This window comes from Mesocricetus auratus, unplaced genomic scaffold (assembly GCF_017639785.1).
Source record: "Mesocricetus auratus isolate SY011 unplaced genomic scaffold, BCM_Maur_2.0 Super-Scaffold_100030, whole genome shotgun sequence".
Taxonomy (NCBI): domain Eukaryota; kingdom Metazoa; phylum Chordata; class Mammalia; order Rodentia; family Cricetidae; genus Mesocricetus; species Mesocricetus auratus.
This window is the reverse complement of record NW_024429211.1, coordinates 13,966,922-13,990,182: the sequence shown is the minus strand read 5'-3', so window position 1 is coordinate 13,990,182 and position 23,261 is coordinate 13,966,922. Positions and strand designations below refer to the sequence as shown.

Here is a 23,261-nt window from a genome sequence, read left to right as displayed (position 1 = left end):
GCTGAGTCAGAAGTGGGCCAATCCCCCCCCCCAGGACCCCATCCTGTCCTTGTGGAGAGGCTGCAGTTAAATTTGTGTCTTTGTAGCCTGCTGATCAATCCCAGCTCACTGTTAGTCCTAGGTCAGACATTGCCACGATGTCCCATCAAGGCAAGACGATTGTCAGTACAGTTGTCTCTACTTGAAGTGATGGTGACCTTGCCCCAGCTGTCCCTGGAGGACAGCGGCTTGATGAGTAAGTCCCAAAGCTTGCTAGATGTGGCTCAGCATTTCCCACACAGCCTTGAGCAGACGGACCCCAGTGTGGTCCTTAGGACTTGGTTGGACTCAAACGTTCTGACAGTCAGTCCTGAATGTGTCTCTCTGCTATTTGTTTTGCTAATTTGTGTTTCCTTTTACAGCGAATGACAAGATTGAAGACATCAATGGCTGTCCAAAGAACAGATCGCAAATGGTAAGTGCGTCCTTTGGAAGTGTTTGTGTAAGGTGAGCATGCTGTGACTCTAAAAGACCTGGCCAGCTTGAAAAGCATTCACACCAGAAGCCCTGCTCCTTGGGGTTATGTTAATTCACCATCAGCCACCCCCGTGTAGCTATGCTTTCTGCTCCTGACACATTTGTTGGCATTCATTAAGAAATGGCTGTGACATTTGTATAGATTGTCAGGCTGCAAAAATGAAATATCCTTTATGTGGAAAATAAGTCACACAGCATGGGCACAAACGCATGACTCAAAGATCCGTGATCATTTCTGCCTGGGTGGGGTGCAGAGACTCAGACGGGGTGGTGGGTTCCTACTGATCAGTGTAGGACATGTGATCTGGTTGTCAGGAAAGGTGAGAGTTGGCATTGCGGTTGTGACAAATGAACGTGACGTCTCGGCTCTGCCCAGCAGCCTTGACAAGTGATATCCTCACTAGGGTGATGCGTTAGAGCTTTAAAAAAGGCAGAAGCCGGTCTTTAGCTAGTTTAGCATGTTCTTTCTCCACGCTATCGATTACTGTTTTGGGAGAACGGGGTCTGTGATGTGGGAGCTCTAGCTGTTTCACTCAGAGAATGCATGCTGTCAGAGTCTGGTAGAATATTCAAAAATCTGGATGTGGATTTGCTTCCAGAAATCTAAAGGAGGACATAAAATAGTTTTCCATCCCCACCCTACTCCCCACTGCTTGACAGGTGTCACAGACATTCCAGAGTGCCTGGCATTTCTCGAGCTCCCTTTAATTTTTTGACATGTTTGTATCCTGAGTAATTGGGCAGAAGGCAGCCTTCTTAGACAACTTTATTATTTGTGTGTGTGTGTGTGTGTGTGTGTGTGTGTGTGTGTGTGTGTGTGTGTGTCGGAGTGTCATGTTCCAGCTTACATTCTGAAGCAACTTTGTTTTGGGTGAGCCCCCGAGGCCTTGTCTCTTTCTGTTTGATCTACAGACCAGCCATTCCTTACGTAGGAAAATCCCCAGACAGGACTCTGAGAACTGCTCTGACTCTTGGGAAGCCTTGGCTGCTATTTTTGCTAGTGCTACTGCAGCTGTCTAGTGTATTAATAATTGAAAAATTTTGGACACTAGAAGACTTAATTTTAGTGCAAGCATTTTACATACACGGGTCTATCTTCATGTGAAAGAGGGACATTCCTTCCCTCTAGGACAGACATCAATACATGTGTCCTAGCCTGTTGTCATGTGTGTAGAGCTGACATTTGAAGGTAGGCTACCTTTTATTTTATTTGGTATAAATGTATATTTTGCATGGTTTATTGGAGATGCTGCTTGTTATTAAAGTCTACTTTCAAGTTTATAAAATATCACCGTCTCAGACTCTTCTGTGAAGTGTTATTTTTATCTGCAAATGTGTTTGTTATAAATACTGTCACAACAGCAAGGCAATCCTGTGGCTTCCCCACAGCTCAGCTATGTTAGCGCTGGAAGGGGGCAGCATGGGGTGTTTTTCTTTTTTTAGAGCAGCAATATAACATTCTTTAATTGCCTGTGATAATTGGTTACAGTCTGGAGTGAGGACGCAGACAGAGTCTCTTGGCAAACACAGCAGAGAAGGGTTCAGCAAAGATTCTGTGTGTCTCAGAAAATGAAGACTGTATATGATAGCCATTCTCTTCTGTTGAAAATGAGGAGCATGGGGATATATACCACAAGGATATTGTTTTTTACAGTAACCTAAAACGGTGACAAGCGCATGAGTCAGAGCTACCAGGTCATGTAGGAAGTGAGGTGTTACTTTGACAGACCTAATTATTATGTGTGTGCATGTATACATGTGTGTGCATGGTGTGTGTGTGAACATTCACACAGAGTTAAAATGTCTGTACTCCTGTCAAATGTAATTTGATAGTGTGCCAGTTACCATCTCTAAGTTCCTAAAAAGCTAATCTCCTGGGTTAGGCATTATTATTTATTTTTATTATTCTCCTCCCCTACCAGACATATCCCACTGACCCTTAAGTAAGTTTGTGTGTGTGTGTGTGTGTGTGTGTGTGTGTGCATCAAAGCTGGTTGAAATGTTTTGGCGCTATGGTGTTGCCATGGCAACCGAGGGGGCATCTCTTTGGTTTCCAAATGATTTGTTCAGCAGAATTAAGCATTAGTTTGGAAGAAAAAAAAACAAACCATTGCTTGGGACTCAGCCAGAGGGTACTAAGCAGCCACTGGGTTGCTCTTTCTCGCCTGTAGCTCAAGGCCCCATGAGATATCTGGGGCTCTGTTCCCTGTGGAGCCTTGGACTAGCCAGTGACAGGCAGGCGATGGTTTCTCTTTTAATCATTATTTTAAGCAGCTTAGCCCTCTGGCCTCCTTTGGGGAAGGCATAGAGCTGGGCCTTTTGGAAAGGGGACTCTGACTCACCCCTGCCTTTCCCTCCAGCCAGGCCTCCATCCCAACTGCCCGCTTGCCCCTCTGTGGCTCCCTGGGAATCTTCTTGCCTTTTCCCCTGGAATACGTAGGTTGAGGACTGCCTGGGTTATGAGCCAGGCAGGGTTCAGCTCCTTCCTGCTGTTCTGTGGCCTGGAATTAATTGTTTTTGAAGCCTCTAGTTTCCTGTCCTGTGAAATGAAATGATAATAGCACACAGCTCGTAGAGTTTTTGTGTGTGAACTAGTGGGACCACGGAAATGCTGCTAACTCACAGCGATTACAATGGTAAAGCACACTAAAGCAGACAGGGTTTGCCCCAGGGGCTGCTAGAGGACTGGGTAAACATCCTGAGTTCATCTCCTTGCAGTGGGCAGGTGAGTTTGCTGCCTCCTTCTCCCTGCCTCCTTGGCAGTTTCCATGGCGATGATGCTGATGCCATCATTTTAGTGGCTCATGTCTTTAAGGATGTAAAGCCCTTGAGAAATTTGAGGGAAAACGTCAATTATTTCCTCCTCATGGGGTAGAGCCCCCAGATTTTTGCATATAGCTGCTTAGTAGGTTGTGGATTGTAGAGGTTGGCCCACTGTCCCCTGGGGCTCAAGAGACCTCAGGCTAACCCAGCACCCCTCCCCCTTATTAGAGCATGCCCTTGCTCCTGCCTCTGCCCCGTGAAAAATGCTAATGCGCAGGTAGCCAAGACAGAGTCTGCACTTAAGTATGGACAAGGGAATAGAAGAACTTTGAAGACATCTCCAAGTTCCATGGGAAGAACACTCCACCAGTGTTCTGCGTAGAACCCCCATTCACAAGTGATAAGAGCTGGATTGCTGTTACAAGAAGGGTGGGCCCCTTAGGGCAGGCCTACCCTGGCCAACCTTTTCCAAGGCCAGCACCTGGGAAGGCACAGTGATGGAGCTGAGGGAGAAGCAAGGTAGTACCAGGCCCCAGGGCCAAGGCAGCAGGTGCCAGCTCTGGTCCTCCTCCTCCCTTCCCTCCGTGATCAGATTAGGGCTTCTTTTCTTCTGACCCCTAGGATTGCAGTGCATAAGCATCTTGCAATCATTCACTATGTCCCAAGGTTTGTTGTTCAAGCTCTGGGGACTGTTTTCTGTTACCACCAGGATCAGGACAGTGCCTGCCTGAAAGCGTTTCCTTAGAGTTTGTCTAAGTGCTAGGCACGGGGTGCCTCTCGGTATTGTTGGTTGGTTCTTCAGGCGATGAGTCAGAGTTGGTAAGTTGCTACAGAAACACTCATCCAGCATAGTGTCCAGCCTCATCTCCTGATCACCCCTGCCCAGTCCCTTCACAGAGTGGCCCTGATAATCCACTTAGTCCCAGCTTTTCACTTCCTCCTCTGGAACTTGTGGGAGGGGGCGGGGGAAGCAAAACAACTCACAGAGCAAGCGTCAGGCTTACCCAACTGGTACCGCGTGCCCGGAGCCCGCTTAGTTGTGTGAGGTTCTCAGCACTGTTACAGAGTTAGTCTTCTCATTGCTATGGCAATAATCTGACAGAGGCAACTAGGACATGGGGTGGGGCTTATCTGGCTCGAAGTTTGAGGGTTCAGTCCATCATGGTGGGGAAGCAGCAGAGGCGGGAGCTTAAGGCATCCGGGTCATGCCGTTTCTGAGTTCAGAAAGCAGGGAGAGAGAGAAAGGCTGGTACTCAACTTACTTACTATCTCCTTTGCCTTCAGTTTGGGACCTCAAACTCATACAACGGTACCTCCCAAATTGGGTTGATTCTTCCAACCTCACTTAAACCAATGTGGAGGCTCCCACACAGGGATGCCCTTGTTTCCTTGGTGATTCTAAATTCCATCAAGCTGGCAGTATTAGGGATCGGCATGGCTTTAAGGAGGAGGGATGATTTTTAATCTATGTTTGCATACGGAAACTGAGGATTTGGGGGAATAGGATATTCACCCAGGAGGAGGAGGAGAAGTTGGGGTCTTCATTGACTTGGAGAAGGGACACAATAAAAAAAAAACATGGTGTCTTCCACCTCACCTGCCCTGGTTCTCCATGTCTCTTGACTTTGGAGACAGACAGCAGCAATCAGACTTGGCTAGGAGCTAGCAGGAAGGGAGAGGTCTGAATGTTTCTGGGAAAGGCCCAAGGTGCCCTGTCACTGAGAACTCACTTGCTGCCGCGGGCAGGTGGCTCCTCGTTGAGATGCCTCTAGGCGCCAGGTCTCTCAGCCTTTCTCTGCAGATCTTCCTGGGCCAGGAGAGGGACATCTGCAACCAGATCAAATTTCTAGGCACAGTGACCAGGAGCCCTCCAGCAGCTGCCAGCAAGCCAGCCGCATGCCTTAGGAGTGTCTGAGATCCTAGGGCAGCTGACTTGCCTCTGCCCCAGGCTCCTGAGTCTATTTTTACATGGCCTTGAGGGCACACACATGTTACAGAAGCATGAAGGAATGAGGGAAAACTCAGAGGCCACTCAGAGTTTATAGCAAAGTAGGAAGAAGCCAGGATCAAGAAGCACCCATAGTTTCCTACCCAGTGGCCTTCCCGCCATCCTGGTTGATTTGGGCTATTAGCATTTTAAAGGTGGTAGCAGTCTCCATGTCTGTATCTCTCTCTACCTTAGACCTTTGTTTTGGTTTGTTTCATTAGAGATTCGTTGTATTTCTGTGTGTATGTGTCTATGTGTGGATTTGTGGATGAGTGAGCACAGGTGCCCAAGGAGCCCAGAAGTGTCAAATCCCCTAGAGCTAGAGTTATAGGTGGCTGTGAGCTGCCTGACTTGGGTGTTGGGAACTGAACTCAGGTCTGTTAAGAACTGCTGTCGGTTCTCCGTTCCTCTTTTGCACGTTCAAGAGCAGCTAGAAGGCCCTTCGGGATCCTACTGTCCCCTTTGGCTCTGCTGATGGACACTCTGTGAGGAAGGCTGGGTGTGTTCAGGGTTTGTACCTTGATGTGTATTGTCTGGTCTCCTAGGTTGACCTTCTACATGTCCTCTCTGGGGCATCAAGGCCTTTAATGCTCAGGTCAGTTGTTTCCAGAAGAGCTGACATCATTGTGTGCCTGGTGTGTGCGCACGCGTGCGTGCGTGCGTGTGTGTGTGTGTGTGTGTGTGTGTGTGTGTGTGTGTGTTCCCCAGAGCCGTCCTTATAGGAGATATGCACCTCTCACCTTCTCTCCTGAGCTGCCAAAGCCTCTGTCAGTCAAGTGACTGACATACAACAGGCGTTCAGTGTCTGTCTGGGAGACAGACAGACAAGGGTGTGTTTGTGGTAGTGGTCCTACTTCATCGCCTTCAGCAGCAATTGGTACCCTGGGTATCAGCGTGGAAAGTTGTTTGTAGGAGTTGAGGAAAATTTAGCAGTGTTCTGGAAACTTCTTCCCCTCTCTTAGTTCTTCCTAGATTGATCTGGAAGACTTGAGTAGGAAATGCCACTTGTCAGGACACACATCTCGTTTTCAGCTTGAATTCTTTTTTGTTGTCTTAAGTAGCACGCTGAGCCATCCAGCGGGTTGCTACCAGAGATTAATGCCGAGATGACAAGGATGGCAAGCCGCTGTTCCGCGACGAGCCACTGCTCCGAGTGCTTCGGATGCTGTGTTCATTTCCGTCTCCTGGCAGCTCTCAGGATGAGGAGTGTAATCTGTTCCTGTTAAGTTTAACGAGGAATCTGGATGTGGGGCTCTACAGAGCTGACCGGAGGTTACGATAAAGAGCACCCCCTCCCTTCTCTCCCTCCTCACAGCCTTTGTTCCTCGTGCTCTTTGACTGTTTTCATACAGTATTGTACAGGAAACACCTTTGTACACACTGTGTGCTGAACACCGTGCTGCAGACACTTTGCATTGACTGACTGTTTTCACATATCCCGCACACGCAGACATGACTACTTCTGTTTTAATAAGGAAGGAAACTGAGGCAGCCAACAGCTCAGTAACTTGTCTGGGGTCACCCAGCTCCAGGGAGTAGCACTCTGAGGTTCACTCGCCAGAAGCCTGGCTCTAGCAAGTGCCTTCATATTATGTCATTGTATATGGACAGTGATCGAAGGAGGAGAACCAACTATGTGACACAGGGGTGGAAATTGCATTGTCCTACCAACCCTTAAGGAGACATAAGCAGGGGCTTAGGGGGACAAACTGTCCCATGGGAAGGAGAGTCAGGGCGGAAAAAATGATGAGCATGGGCTGTAATGGGTTAGGGCTGCTCAGTGTGTGAGCTAGGCAGAGCCCAGATCTCTCTGAGGCAGCTTCTCTCTTGTAAAAAGGGAGAATGCAAGCTGTCTCTAGACAGGCTGTGAGGGGAGAGGGGTCCCGTGTAAGGGGCTTAGATCAATTGCTCATCAGATTGGCATCCCCACTGCACGCCACCCATCCACTCCCTATTGATCAGCGCAACAAGGAGTTTTCTCATGCTCGCAAAGTGACGTAAGGCTGAGCAAGGACCCCACATCTGTGTGGCATCCTGATCCCTATGACCTGCGCTCACGTTATTTTTGCGAGCTGAGGATTGTAACATGAGTCGTTATCTGGGCAGACCTGGGGTGGGCACAAGGATCCTTTAAGGGGCAGGAAATAATAGATCCTGGCCGGGTCCTGTGCTGCCAGCTTTGGAGACAGAGGAAGGGGCCAGGAGCCATGGAATGCAGGGGCACTAGGAAGACCTCCTGCTGTAGAGGCTGCTCAAATGAATACAGCTCTGAAACACAGATGGACAGAGCTTGTGAACTTAGCTCTGTAAGGCCAGTGTGGGGACATCTGACCATGCAAATCAGTGCGTTGTTCTAAGCCATTAAGCTGTGTGCTCATAGGAGCATCTGGAAGCTAACACACTCTAGGATTCAAGCACAGTGACTACCAGATCAGAAGGGAAGTTCCGGGGATTCTTGGCCACAGCTGGCCAGGCTCTTTCCTTCCTGTAAGGCTGGGTGGTGCCTTCACGGTTTGTGAGCATGAGGGAAGAGAAGAAAGAGCTCCCGAGGCCCGCACCCTCCAAGCAGGTGCAGGTAGGAGGCCTATAGAGCAGTCACTGTCCATTTCTGGCACGTTCTCCTGCCCCCCACCCCCACCCCTGGCCCCTGCATCGCAGGTACCCCAGACTCTGCGCAGCCGTGAAAGGCCGTGCCGTTTCATCTGAGCTCTCAGAGCTGATGCTTCTGCAAATGTAAACGCCCGTGGGTCACGCTCCCCGACTCACGTATGTTTGTCTTGCAATTGACATGATGTTTAGGCCATTTTTATGAGAGGTTGGTCATATTTTATGTGTTATTAAATAACGCCAAAGTGCTGTCTTGCAAGTAGCCTGCTTTCCATCTCGTTACCTCCTTCCTGCTGTTGGGCTATCCAGGTTACACGTGTTCAGCTCATGCTTTTCAGATGCAAGAGCTGGACTGTGAATGATCTGACCACTCGGGACTTCTCAGAGGCAGAAGCAATGCTACTCTTCAGACGTGTAACAAGTATAATACTTTAAAATGCTTGAACATTTTCCAAGTTGTTCTAGGCCAAGGAATTCTCCCATTCTGTGTCTTCTCTTACAGTTTCTCTCAGTTTTAGTTTTTTTAATTTATTTTTATTTTTAATTTTTTTGAGACAAGTTTTCATCACGTAGCCAGGCTGATCTGGAACCCACAAGCCACCCTGGCATCGTATCTGCGAAGCGCCATTCCCAACTCATATCAGATAGGAAGGTGTATGAAGAGACATCAGAGTAGTAAGTTACTCCTGCTTGGCACAGCCTCTTAAGCCAGGCTTCTCAAACTTTAGTGAACATGAGGAATATGGTAAATGGAAGGTTCTGGGCCTGGACCTACAACTTTTTCACCCCAGCGGTCTAGGAGGAGTGGGAGCGTTGACCACTGTTACAAGCTTCCATGAGTTGCTCGGGCCACCAAGGTCGAAACCCACTTGTCCAACATTGCCTTAGATGTAAGAGAAAAGCCTCAGCTGGGCTTAGTGGCACACATGTAATCCCAGTACCTCAGGAGATTGAGGCAGGAGGATTGCCATGAATTCAAGGGCAGACTGAACTATATAGCGAGACTGCCTGAAAAAAACATTTTTTATGGGAAAAGAAAGCAAAGAAAAAAGAAAATCCCCTCTGGGCATGTATCTGTTCAAATATACTTTTAAGCACAGTATTTAGGCGTCGGGGTGTTCCAAATGTTTTAAGTTGGCAGTGTTTACAAAATGTCTGCTGAGGTTAGCATAGGACTTAATCTGGTGCTCTTCTGGGAGACAGTCTTTAAGAACATTGCATATTCTAAGCTGATGGGTGGGGTCTGCTTGTACCTGTCTGTGGCTCTGGTCTCATGGAAGTGAATTAAATCCCTATAGTCCTACCTAGTTCCTCGGTCTCTAGGACCCTTAATTTGCCCTGTGGATATATTCTAGGGTCCTAATTTATGTCTGTCTTGTAATTCCCATGACATTTAGGCAAATTTTACAAGAGACTTTTCTTCCCCAAGTTCGTTCGTTTGTTTGGTGTGTGTATGTGTATGTGTGTGCTATGATGCATGTGTGCAGTCAGAGGACAGACATGCAAAAGGTAGATTCCAGGGATCAAACTCAGGTCAGGGTTTCCAGGCTTAGCAGTAGCCACCTTTACCTGCTGAGCCTTCTCACCCCCCCCACCCCACCCCCACCCCGGCTGTGCGAGGCCCCTGGGCTGCATGAGAATAACAAAGCTTTGAAACAGAAACAGAATGTCTTAATCTCCTCAGCGCACTACTAGATGTGAGTCTAGGATTTCCGAGTCTAACATTCCCTACTAGACACGAGCGACTTTGCAGGCAGGGAGGTCTTACCCTGGTAAATGCTCGGTGGAAATCTGAAGGGGTTTTGTCTCACGGCTATGCCAGGCCTGAGGATGAGTCCAGAGTGATAGCTGGTAACCTGGTGCTCAGGGAGGCCCTGGTGCCAGGGTGAGGGGGTGGGGGTGGGGTGGGGTGTGTAGCATGCCTCAGACTTTCCTGAGCAGAAAGAGAAATCCAGTGATGATTTATAACCATTTGGATCGCGATTTGTATAAAAGCCATCTGGGCCTTATGCCTGGGCCCACCTCCCTGCACATGTCCTCATGGGGTTCTTATGTTCAGCCTAGCATCAAAGGGACTGGCTTTTTGTATGTGTGGTTTTTAATTTTCTTTTTATATCTCCATGAAACAGAACTTAGCACAGAATGCCCGTTTGCCCTTGAAGGCACCCGAAGTCTATGCGTGTGCACAAGAACTGTGAGTCCCTGTGCTCATTGGAGCAGGGATTAGCGAGTCTCACGTGCAGGGGCAGAAAAACCTAAAAAGAAGAAAAGCCCGACTGATGTTCTCAGTGAAATGAGACTGATCAAAATCGATTTACTGCTTTGGTGGAAAGATAATCAATGAGTTGGCTCTTTATGGGAAACATTGTCTAAAACTGGGCAGCCGCTACTCTCTCCGGGCTGGTGTGGACTGGGTTTGTGACATCACCATCTCCACCTACTTTTTTTTTCTTGCACTGTGAAGGACCAAACCCAGGGTCTTTCCATCCATCTTAGGCCGGTGTTCTGCTACTGAGCTGTAGTCCCGACTCCTCATATCCCTCTGGTACCCAGCCTCTTCAATTTGTTCCCTAGCACACATTTTGACTCCCCTAAACTATGATATGGTTGCAAGTGTTATGAACTTAAGGAATCCTGTGCCTGGCCCTGTTGTAGTTTGAAAGATTCTTGTTCCAGAAGCATTTTGACTTGTGAGAAACACTGTGTGAGTTTATTTTTCTATCTCTGTAATAAAATACCCTGACTAAGAACAGCCCAGGGAAGGAGAGGCTTGTTTTGCCTTGTAGTTCCAGAGAGATGGAGTTCCTCATGGTGGGGAAGCCATAGCAGCAGCTGGGCAGTCAGGAAACAGAGAGATCACATTTCATCCCAGAGAGAGGGAGGGAGGGAGGGAGGGAGGGAGGGAGGGAGGAGAGGGAGGGAGGGAGAGAGGGAGGGAGGGAGACAGAGGGAGGGAGACAGAGAGAGAGAGACAGAGGGAGGGAGAGAGAGACAGAGACAGAGACAGAGAGAGAGCGCATAACAAGAGTAGCAGGGTTATAAGGAGAATGATAAGTTGCAGGGAGGGAGCTCTGTGAGGAGTATAAGATAGGGGAGGGAGGAGATGAGAAGGGCTAGGATGCTAAGCTAGCATGGACTTTGAAATCTGTAGCAGGTGCTTGTGATACTGCGGTACCCTGGAGGACAGCATGACCTTTGATATTCCAGTAGACACCACAGATAGCCATGTGTTCCTTCTGTCAGAAGTAAGAGAAATGACTCCCTTTGGCAGAGGGGAACCTGTTTTACAAGTTCCTGAGGAATGCTGGCTATTATCTAACCTCTAGAAATCCTCCTATAGTCATGTTGAGCTCATTTCTGGGTATTTGGACTACGTTTGGGGGGTTTGTGGAATTGGAGTTTCCCTTGGACCTTACAGCTGACTGACTAACCAGCGAGGCCCAAGGGTCCACTTGTCTCCGCCTTACTCATGCTGAGGTTTCACTGTGTCTGGCCTTTTCTAGTCTCTGGGCTCGAACTCAGGTCTTCATGCTTACAAGGTAAACCTTTTACCAACAGAGCTGCCTCCCCCATTCCCTGATCTCCATCTCCATGTATCATGTGCCAGTGTTCTTATGAAACCCCTTTAAGAAGGACTTTTGGGGACTTGGTTCTGATTTTCAGAGTCTACCGGTTGCTTTGTTTATTAGCTGGTGTAGAGTGGACTCTTTCACCATCACCCAGCTGTTACTCTTAGCCCTTTGTGTAGCCATGGTGAGTAGATGGCCTCCGTCTTCTTAACACGAAGTGGTCAGTATTCCCGTTCTGTTCTTTTTAATAAACATGAAGTTCTACACAGTAGGTGGAAGCTTTGTTTGTCTCGACTGAATGCTTGCACAAAGGTATAAATAGTGACAGAGATTAGTATCCTGTTACCAGCCAAACGCCGGCACTGTTTCCGCACAGGTGTACCAGGGATCGTGTAGCCTTGGGAAGCTCAGGGGTCTCCTGCAACGGAGCCTTTCCATGTCCTTTGACTTTTCCTCATTCATGGCCACATCATGTCTCTGCCGTTCCCGTTCTCCAGGAAGCAGAGTTGAGGACTACTTCAATTATTTTTTTTAAAGATTTATTTATTTATTATGTATACTGTGTTCTCCCTGTGTATATTCCTTCAGGTCAGAAGAGGGCACCAGATCTCATTTCAGATGGTTGTGAGCCACCATGTGGTTGCTGGGAATTGAACTCAGGACCTCTGGAAGAGCAGCCGATGCTCTTAACCTCTGAGCCATCTCTCCAGCCCCCGACTACTTCAATTATTAATGCTATTTAAATTATTTTTTTGCTCTCGTAGTTTCCCAGTGGCATAATGGCCTTAGTCATATTATAGAGTCTAGAAGTACTGGTCAAATCTACTCTCTTGGTTTTGAGGTGTCTCGCATGTGACTTGCAGAATTCCCAACTCTATGTCAGTGATTAGGGATGGCATGTGATTCCAGTCCAACCTCCCCAACTATACCTGCAAACAGCTTTTTTGGATAAAAGGGGTTATGCCATCCGTTTGCTTTGTTGTTCTGGCTTGTGGTAGCCTGCGTGTAGGACTGTAAACACACAAGGCTACAGGAAGACACAGAGCATGGCGAGCCCGTGGCTAGCTCTGACTGTGGAAGCTGACTCTTAACACTGTTGTGACTGAATTTATAGAGTGGTTGTTTACTCGGAAGCCAGTGCATGCCCAGTAGGCTGGCTGCTCCTTGAGGAAAGACAGTATCATTCTGACTGTCGCTGTGCTGTCTGCATCTAGGCTGGGTCCTGGAAGAGAGCAGGTGTTTCATTGATGTTTTTCAAGGACTATGTGAGACTTGTATTCACTTCCCAGACAAGCTTCTTCTGCAAGTGTCCATTGTCCTATGCTTCCTCGTGTTTGGAGAACTGGAAGTCATGATTTTTCTGGTTAAAATTAGTGTCTGGGTTTGTTCCTTCTCTCTGGGTAAAGCCAAGCATTTCTGCAAAATGTAGATTTGCTTTTACGGGGTTAGCTTTCCCGTTACTGTAACAAACTCCAGAGAGGATCAGCTTCGGAAGAGAAACGTTTCATCCGGGCGCCCTGGTTTGGAGGCCTCACTCCACAGCTGATGCATCCTGTCGCTCCTGGGTCTACAGCAAAGGCAACCACTGCATCATGGTGGGGAACACGCAAAGCCCACCTGTCCCTTTTAGCATACCCGCAGCGACTAGGCCACCCACCATGCCCAGTAGCACCTGCTGGGGGTGTGGAGCCCTTAGTGCCTTTCAGTATCTCACTGGCATTTCAGATCCAAGCAGCAGCAGTCATTCACATGGTGTATGCTTCTCATCATTGGCTTAATTGGCACATCTGCCTATCGCCGCTCCTGCTGTGCCTTTGATCCCGAGGGCCTTGCTTAACAGCTGAAAGTTTGTGCCTGTGACGGACACCTCCAGCCCCTGGTAACCTGCATGAGGCACTTGGAGATGGCCCCCTTGGCCCTCCTCCCTTTTCTGTTCGTACTCCGCTCCTCACTTGGAGTTCTCGACTTCTCAGAGTGATGGTGTCATAGTTAGCTTCAGCTGTCAACGTGACGGAAACCCTGATTCACCTGGAACTGCAACTGAAGGCTTGAACGGACCGTGCCCACCCACAGCCCCCTCTGTGAGGCATTTTCTTAACTGCTAATTGATGGCAGGAGGGCCCGACCCACTGTCAGGCAGGGCTGGCCCTGGGCAGCTAGCTGAGCCCGGGCCAGAGGGAACAAGCCCAGAATCATCATTCCAGGCAGGCTGAAGGAGGCAGGCAGACATCCAGCAGGTGCTGCCTTGAGCGTCCCTTTCCTCCCCAGGTTGCTGATGGTCAGTGTTTAGTCACAGCTAGAGAAAAGCAAACAAGAACGGGGAAGGGAGGAATTGGAGCGGGGAGAAGGGAGAGCTGCGTTCTGACTGAACGCGTAGAGCATGGCCAGCCACGCTGTGCAAAGGTCCCCGCTACCAGTGGCTTGCCTCTGCTTACAATGCCGCCGTCTGTGAAATCAGGCAGAGCTCAGCTCTGGAGATCCACTCTGGAAGTCTCCAGAGTGCAGACTGGCTTTAGCACCTCTGTCAGGCTCCATTTGTTTCAAGCGAAAATTTGGAAAGTTGGAAAACCCTAGGAAAATGAACTAGTCTAGGCAGTTGGAGACACAATGGAAAAAGATAGTCACCGGAGGAATTTGAGAGGCTTGGTTTCAATTTCTTCCCCTCTAGATTTTTTTTTTGTATCCATATGGACTTACCCATTTGCTAAAACATCAGAGAAACTCCTATAAAGTTTCCTTTCTTTTTTTCTCGAGGAACTCTTGACAGCATCTTGGAAAGCTAAAGTTATAAATATTATAAACGGTATGGTAGATAATGCTGCCAAATCGCAGGAAGGAGCTGGGCAAGGCAGCCGAGAAGGAAGGGAACCAGGCGGACATAGAGCCGTGTGCCACACCCAGCCCTATTCCCACTTTCCCAGGCTTTCTAGCTTCGAGCCCGCAGAGATGGGTAAGCTCTCTCTGGCTCAAAAGCAGCTCCCGTATCTGATGACAGTGTCTGGGACCTGTGAGGAGAGCTTAAGTTGCCTTTTTTTTTAGATTAGTAAATGGACTGGGCATGGTGGCTTATGACTATAATCCTACACACGGGAAAATAAAACGACTGCCCGTTTGAGGCCAGCCTGGACCATAGAGTGTGACCTTGTCTCAAAAAAAAAACCAAGGCTGGTGAGAGCTCGGTGGGTAAAGGTGCTTCCTATGCCACCTGGGGACCTGAGTTGGGTCCCTAGAATGCATATAAAGGTGAGAGATAAGAACTGCCTCTTCAGAATAGAATGCTGTGGCACACATGCCCGCGCTGAGCTGTCTGTACTCTAGTTCCAGGGCACCCGCCACCCTCATGCGGGCAAAACACTGACACATGTAAATTAAAGGCGGGGGGAAGGGGGCTAGCAACTTGCTTTTAACAGACAGTCATATGTCTTTGAGATAGAGCCTGATGTTTCACCGTTCATATGTGGTGCTCTGATCGTCTTGATGACAAGCTACCCATCATCTAGGACGTGAATGTTTCTTTGAGGGACAGCATTCCCAGTTCTCATGTCTAGCTGTTCTGCTTAGACAATAGTGTTCACTCTTGTGTGCCTTCTTTGTGTGAGACGACCGGAACTCATCCCTCCCATCCGGCCAAGACTTTGTGCCCCTTACTTAGCATCCCTGAAAAGCAGATTGACAAACCATCCAGGCAAGCGGCAGCCTGCTGATCTGCAGGCCAGGCCCGGATGATCCCAGGACTCTTCTGTCTGGGAAAACATGGACGACTGGGGTATGCGCCCTCACTTCTGAAGCCTCCATCTGAAATGAAAGCTCTGTGTGAGCTTTCCCGGGGCTACACTGACAGAGATGGGATGAACCAGAGTGTGTTTGGCAGAGCAGGCACCCGGCACACCCCCTTAGCAGGTACAGGAAAGGCGGCGACCAGTGTTTAGGAGGACGTGTCCCCAGAGTGTAGTTTGGTTTTTTTTAATTTTATTGTGTTTTTTATTTTCTTTTGAGTTGCTATTCTTCTTTTATTTATTTATCTAATTTGTATGAGCGGACATAGAGACATACCTTGCCTTGTGTGTCTCGGGTCTCTGGGAACCCTGACTGAAGAGAGAATGAAGAGAAGACAGACGCAAACACAACGCACGCGCATGGGAAGGCAGGGGTCCGGAGGACTGTGTGCACACTGAGAAAGTGGCACCGGACTGTTTATTACCACGCGGGAGGGCTTGAGCAGCCTCAGGCTGTGGACATCCAGGAGAAGAAAGCTGCTGTTGCTGTTTGGACACATTGATCAGTCATTTGTAAGCACTTGGACTTGAACAGAGAGGCTTGGCCTTTCTGAGCCTGACCCATATGAGGAATGGCTTTCCTATCATCCCATGGGTCTGAGGCCTTGAGTCCTTAGCATGGCCATTCCCATGTCAACAATACACGTTGACTCAAGACTTCACTCACTCAGAGCTTCCTCTGCTCCCTACAGAAATGAGGGAAGGTTATCAGAGGAGCACGGTAACCTTTAGATAGGAAACATTCTGTGCGCCTCCTCATCTCTCAAGTCCATAACCTCTAGAGCTTCATATGGAGGCTGTGACTGGAGCCACGCCCAACACAGAATAGCCCATCCTCAGGCTTGGCTAGGAAGGATGCGGATGCAGTTGCCCTGGTGAAGGAAAGGTCCTCCTTCCACTGTGGGGTCCTGAGCTGAAACTCAAGTCATCAGGACTGTATGGCAGAGGCACCCTTACCTGCTGAGCCGTATTGACAGCCCAGTGATGGTTACTTTTGATAGCAAGTAGCACCATCAGGAAATCAGGAATGAAGAGCTCTCTCTCTCTCTCTCTCTCTCTCTCTCTCTCTCTCTCTCTCTCTCTCTCTCTCTCCACACACACAAATCATTTGAGCTAATATATAAATTTTAGAAGTCACACTGCTTTTTGAGTGACAGAATTTGCATGTTCAAATCTTGCCTCACCTAGGGTCTGGGCATCTTGTGGATTTTTTGTTTTGTTTTTAATAAAAACATGGCTGTGACTTGGCTTGGCTTTGATGTAACAGTTCCTGTCCCTCTTCCACAGTGGAGAGGAGCACCAATGGGGCACAGTGAGAAGTTTGTGTGAACTTGGTACGGCCAAGGCCCCGTTCTGCCAAGAGCGCTAGGCTCCAGCAGAGACAGTCATCTTTGCTTGCATTCAGCATTTTCGAGTGCTTTGCCCTCAACTCTGCTGGTATTCAGAGAAAGATGTTGTCATGGCAACTGCTACAACAGATGGTATTTGATCACTGTCCAAGCTAGGGAGGAGACAGACAACAGTACTTCCTCTGCAGTTTGCATGTTTGTTAGCATGAGACCCAGTCATGTCTTGATCACAAGTGAAGTGTGAGCTTTTTTTCCATTTGTTTCTCACTACTTAATCCCAGGCTGACCTGGAACTTGCTATATGTACCTGGCTGGCCTTGAACTCACAGATACGCCCCTGCCTCTGTGTCTCTTGAGTACTGATTTACAGGATGGACTGACTTCTGAGTCCTAAGACTGTGGAGGTTGTCCTGCAAACCTCATGTGCAGGTGCTGCAGAGAACCCCTTCAAGTTGGAAGTGACAGCAGACCGTGAGAAAGGACTACTCACGGTGGAGGCGGTTCTGCATTCGTCAGGATCCAAATGGGACTCTGGGGAAGGCATTCTGGCCTTCATCTGTTCCTTTCTCCTGCCCTGTCCTTCAGATAGTCACCTTCTGTGTCTAGACCACATGGCGGCCCCTCTGCTGGGCTTCCAACCTTAACCGACGCTGCCCACTAGAGCAACCCAGAGCTCTTGACCCATCTCTATGGCAACAATTACAAAAGCCTTCTCATCCATCCCCAGACCCCTTAGGCAATACTGGAATGTCAGGCTTCACACAGATTTGTTTTCTTTTAGCTAATTTTGGAAAGTGGTTTATGTTGGCTGCACCGTGCTAATGAGCAGTTCTGGTCCTATTTACATACTTGTCTTGTAAAGAGTCCCCTCTCCCTCTCTCTGCCTCCCAGCGTTAACGGGATGCTCAGCTCACACTGGATGTCTGGATCACACATGAGCCAGGAACCTCTCTAGAGGTGTCATGAGGGCATTTTTTTGCAATATAACAAGCCCTGGAATGCTGCTGTGGTGGGGCGGTGGCTTGCAGTCTTGACAGCCAAGGAGCTAGATTGTTCACCTGTGCTGTATTTGGAGGAAAACCTTAAGGTAGCTTGTAATCACGAGAGGCCTGGGATCAAAGCGGTAGGCCCTGCTTCTGATCTCATTCCAAATGAAGTCAGCGGTTGGAATCCAGGCCTGACCCCTTCCTGCTCCCCAGCCTCACTGTATTCCTGGGGTGCAGATGAAAAGAGTGAGGGTCCCAGCCCCCTTGTCAGGAGTGATTTCTAGTCCCATAAGAACATGATTAAAGAGTGGATTTGTGACTTGAGAAATTTCTTTTTAACTCCTCTGGTGCAGAGTTCAGGGCACTGGGGACAGTTTCAAGGTAGTTGTGGTCTTGTGGATGACCTTTACACTGTGGCCCAGTTTTTATTTTAGTCTTTCGGATGTCACCCCTTGGGTTTCCTTGGCACCCTAGAGCTTGCTTCTCACCTAAGGAAAGACATTTCAGACGCTTCCCCAGTCTCTCTGCTTCGGGAGGGATCAGGATGGGTGTGGAATGGCACTGTGGCTCCCAGAGAGGAAGATATGTGACTGCAGGCCCCAGAGCAAGACAGGAGGGCTTGTTGGGTGCAGCCCCCAGCCCTTGCATTGACCTGGGTGGTCTTGGTCAAAAGCCTTCCCTTAGTTTCCTTGTCTCATTCTCCCCATTGTGTGGCCTTCCCTACAATCAGTAGCATCCAAAGGTTAGAACCAGTGCCTGACACGTGCACATTGAGGCTGACTGACTGAATGAACCATCTAGCTTGACCATTCTCGGCCTCAGCGCTGTCGGCCGTCTGACTGGGCGACCCTTCCCCAGAAAGGGCCGTCCTGCACATCGTACAACTGCCACTGACCTCTACACACAAGATGGCTGTTGACAACCCCCCCACCTGCATTATGGCAGCCTTAAGATGTCGCCCATACAGTAATGCCTTCTCTTCCGCTCTTTCTCCACACCCAGTGAAGGAATGTGAATGAAACCATGAAATCCTATGAAAGACTATTAGAGCTTTGGGGGAAAAAAAGTGACTAAAGAGAAAGTATGCCTTCTTACAATGGTGACCTACTTAGACTTCTTCATTCTTCTCATAAGACTTACCACTATAAGGAATCCTAGCAGATGGCTGACTGAAATGTAGTAAGGCTAGCTTTGCAAGAAGAGCCTGCCGCGAGCTATGCACGATGCTGTGTGCGCTGAATGTTCTACAGATGTGCAGAGTAACTGTGTCCCTGACCCTTGGGAAGAGTTCTGTAGAAGTACAGTGTTGTACAGTGCTTTTCTTAAGTGCCCCCCATAGTTTCACATTGTTATTCTAGTACCAAAGTATTTAGCCTTATTACATGACCCTTTCTAGGATAAATAAGAACTGTACCACTGCTAATTTTTTTTTATGAATACAACATCCTGCTTCCATGTATGTCTGCAGGCCAGAAGAGGGCACCAGATCTCATTAAGGATGGTTGTGAGCCACCATGTGGTTACTGGGAATTGAACTCATGACCTCTGGAAGAGCAGCCAGTGCTCTTAACCTCTGAGCCATCTCTCCAGCACCACTTTTAATTTTTGCATTAATAAAAACTCAGTGAAAGATGAGGTTTTCCGTTCTTCTTTTCCCACAGGTATATAATAACCTAAGCTTCTCTCATCAGCCACATGCAAGATAAACACATCCTATTAAAAAAGGGTGCGGGGCTGCAGAGATGGCTCAGAGGTTAGGAGCATTGACTGTTCTTCCAGAGGACCTGAGTTCAATTCCCAGCAACCACATGGTGGCTCACAACCATCTGTAATGAGATTTGGCATGCTCTTCTGGCCTTCAGGCATATAGACACGTGCTGTATACTAAATAAATAAATCTAAAGAATGTTAAAAAAAAGATGATACATGTAAAATAAAAAAAACTATATGGGTATACAGTACTTTTGTTTAGTTTTTAAGATTTATTTTATTTTATAATGTCTGATTATTGGCCTGCATGTATACATGTATACCACACATGTTCCTGCTGTCACATCAACCAGATGAGGGCACCAGATCTCTGGGAACTAGAGTCACTGACTGTCCCATGTGGGAGCTGAGAACTGAACCTAGGTCCCCTGAGAGAGCAGCGAGTGATCTTAACCTCTGCATCGTCTCTGCAGTTCTTGCTTGTCTTTTAAGACAGTGTCTCCTCTTGCCCCTGGTAGGCTTTCAGCTTCCAGTTCTCCACCTCTGCCTCCTAAGTGCTTGGATTACAGGGGTGTTTCAGAACCTTCAACAAATCCCAGACTTCTGTGGTGGGGATAACAGCTTGGACTGGAGGTGGTGGTTGTGGGTACCTGTAGTGCCAGCAACTCCAAAGACTGAGGAAGGAGACTTGCTTAAGCCTTCAAGTTTACCCTGGGTCACATATTTAAAGAGCCTCTCTTTAAATAAATATGTGTGTATGTGCATATACATAACTATATATCATATATATCTGTGTATATAACCGTGTCTCTTTGTGGGTCCACAGCCTTCCATTAGATATCAGAAACAAGCCATCCCAGACAGTATTTTCTCTTATGGCTAAGACTTTCTTTTACAAGCAGAATTTTGTAATAGGGTAAAGGAGTATTTAGAAATGTAATTCTTATTATACTTACAACCAGAAGCAAACTGCCCCCTCCCACACCGTGTGCCAGGGCAGGGCAGTGATCTCTTCCCCTCTCTCTGCTTTCCCCTCCCTTCCAAGATGGTAGGACCTGGGGCCCTCATGACTATACAGCAGCAGTGTGCCTGATGAGGCTGGGTGTTTCCAAGGAGAGGAAGCCTGAGTTTAGAAAAAAATAAAGCAGCAGGAGAGAGTCCCTTCAAACTGGATCTGTGTGGGCTCTTCTAAGATGTCACAGTTTCGGTCAGGTGTCCCATGGCTTATTTAGTTAGCTAAATAATGAGAGCCACTATTTCTATGAGAGCCACCATCTATTAGAGCCACCATCTATGAGAGCCACCATCTCTATGAGAGCCACCATCTATTAGAGCCACCATCTATGAGAGCCACCATCTCTATGAGAGTCACCATCTATGAGAGCCACCATCTCTATGAGAGTCACCATCTATGAGAGCCACCATCTCTATGAGAGCCACCATCTATGAGAGCCACCATCTCTATGAGAGCCACCATCTATTAGAGCCACCATCTATGAGAGCCACCATCTATGAGAGTCACCATCTATGAGAGTCACAATCTATGAGAGTCACCATGTATGAGAGTCACCATGTATGAGAGTCACCATGTATGAGAGTCACCATCTATGAGAGTCACCATCTATGAGAGTCACCATCTATGAGAGTCACCATCTATGAGAGCCACCATCTATGAGAGCCACCATCTATGAGAGCCACCATCTATGAGAGTCACCATCTATGAGAGCCACCATCTATGAGAGTCACCATCTATGAGAGTCACCATCTATGAGAGTCACCATCTATGAGAGCCACCATCTATGAGAGTCACCATCTATGAGAGTCACCATCTATGAGAGCCACCATCTCTATGAGAGTCACCATCTATGAGAGTCACCATGTATTAGAGTCACCATCTCTATTTGATCCACCATCTATGAGGGTCACCATGTATGAGAGCCACCATCTCTATGAAACCATGATAAAAGCATGGAATGTGTGGGACATTATAATATACCCCCAGAACCCAAGACCTCTGGAGGTAGACGCAGATCTACAAATAGGTGGAGAAGGAAAATGTTGGAAGTCGGTAGCAGCGTGGCCACTAGCTTTGGAAAGACTGACACAGAGCTGAACTATCCTCGGGTTAGAGCTTTTAAGATGAAACACTTCCCACTGGTTGTGGCTATGCAGACTATCTAGCCGTTGCCCGGGAATGGAGAGTAAATACTGGTTTGAGTACATACAAACCTCAGAGGTGTCTGGGAAATCCTGTGGCAGGAGTCATCTGTGGATGAGAGTGGAATCCTTACTGTGTAGTGCAAATTCTATGAAGTCAGAGATGGCGGTACCTAGTCAGAGTGGTTTCTTTTTACTTTTGGTCACCAGAGACATTCATCAAGCCAGAATAGTCTCCTTTAAAACAAAAAGTAATTAGGCCTGACAGCTGAAATGAGACCTTTGGGGATGACCTAATAGCTTTTTGTTCAAGGCCTGGCATCGATTTGTCCCTGGCCTTGGTGTCAACACGAGCAAACATGGGCAACCTCTGGCTAGTGGCTGTGTCCTTGCCACTGAGAGGATACAGGACAACGACATCCCAGAGGTCCTTGGCCTCTGCCGTCACCTGCAATGCCTGTCAGGCTGGGAATTCTGTGGGTGAACACGGATTCCTGCTGAAACTGCCACTCACTGTTTGGACCTTCGGCTGCCGGCGTCTCTACCCACGGGGAATTTCCCCCAGCAGCTAGAGGATGGGCGGGTCTATCAGTTTCCTCCCCACCTCTGCGTCACTGGCAACTGCTTAGTTTTGAGGATCACACGGTGGTGACATTGATCACCATGGGAGCTCTCATTCCACCCTAGTTATTTTTGGCATCTGTAAGCCATCCAAGGCCTCGACTCCTGGCACCATGTGGCTGGGATGTTAAGTAACTGCTTCCTGTGCGAGTACAGGCAAGGCTTTGAGAGCCCTAACCTTCTCCATCTATCTCCTTGGTTGCTTTGGGTGCATTCTGCCTGCACTTGCTCACTCCTAATGAGCGTGTCTGGAGAAAGCTGAATGTGCACTCAATGTGTCTTGTGTTTTTCTCCTCCTCCAGATTGAGAACATAGATGCCTGCTTGAATTTCCTGGCAGCTAAGGGAATCAACACCCAGGGGCTGTCTGCAGAAGGTGAGTCAGAGCCCACGCCTCCTCAATGCTGGCGATGCCCGCCACCTGTTACCAAACAAGCAATGACTGCAGTCAAGACCAGGGGTGCTGGTGGGCCATCCTGGTTGGGTGCCCTTCCGGGCAGAGTTGAGGATGCTGACTTTGGGACAGCTCACAGATCCTCTCAGAATGCGGTCCCGGTGTGTATGCGACGCCTGCATGCCGCAGAGGGGGTGTGGAGAAAAGAGGGAGCACGCTGCTCCAGTTGGAGGAGTGCCTGCTCGAACAACACTGATTCCTGGTCCTGTGGTGCAGCAGGTTATCCATCAGCCGCTATCTGTGGGAAAGAGAACGCGCAACCACAGAACACAGTTCAACCATCCAGCGCCCGGGGGACCTGCTTAGTCCTTAGTGGTGTAGCGCCGTACACCTTACTCTTGAAAACAGGGAGGGTGAGGTCTGTGAACACGCTACCGCATTCTAACCTCCTGATTGGCTTTTCATTAACCTGGATTTGGTGGCTAATTAGCACTGATAGTGTCTGCTAGAGGTTTGTTGTCAGGTGGGGTAATGGTTTGGAGTGAGCTGGCCGGAGTTATCTGCCTCTTCAGACAGCACCTCCTCCTGGAATCTTCTCAGAGTCCTCAGTCTCTCTCTCTCCCTCTCCCTCTCCCTCTCTCTCTCTCTCTCTCTCTCTCTCTCTCTCTCTCTCTCTCTCTCTCTCTCTCTCTCTCCCTCTCTCTCTCTCTCTCTCTCTCTCTCTCTCTCTCTCTCTCTCTCTCTCTGTGTGTGTGTGTGTGTGTGTGTGTGTGTGTGTGTGTGTGTGCCACCCTTCACCCCCTCCCCCTGTCTGTAAATACAGGCAG

At 48.5% G+C, this 23,261-nt stretch overlaps 1 protein-coding gene across 1 annotated transcript in view; it reads left to right on the top strand.

Annotated features, from left to right (window-relative positions):
• Nav2 (neuron navigator 2) overlaps nucleotides 1-23,261 on the top strand; it is a 347,498-nt gene that overhangs the window by 125,103 nt on the left and 199,134 nt on the right. The window contains 2 exon segments of the mRNA XM_013122863.3: nucleotides 402-454; nucleotides 22,344-22,416. Of these exon segments, the coding sequence (XP_012978317.2) occupies nucleotides 402-454; nucleotides 22,344-22,416 (126 nt within the window).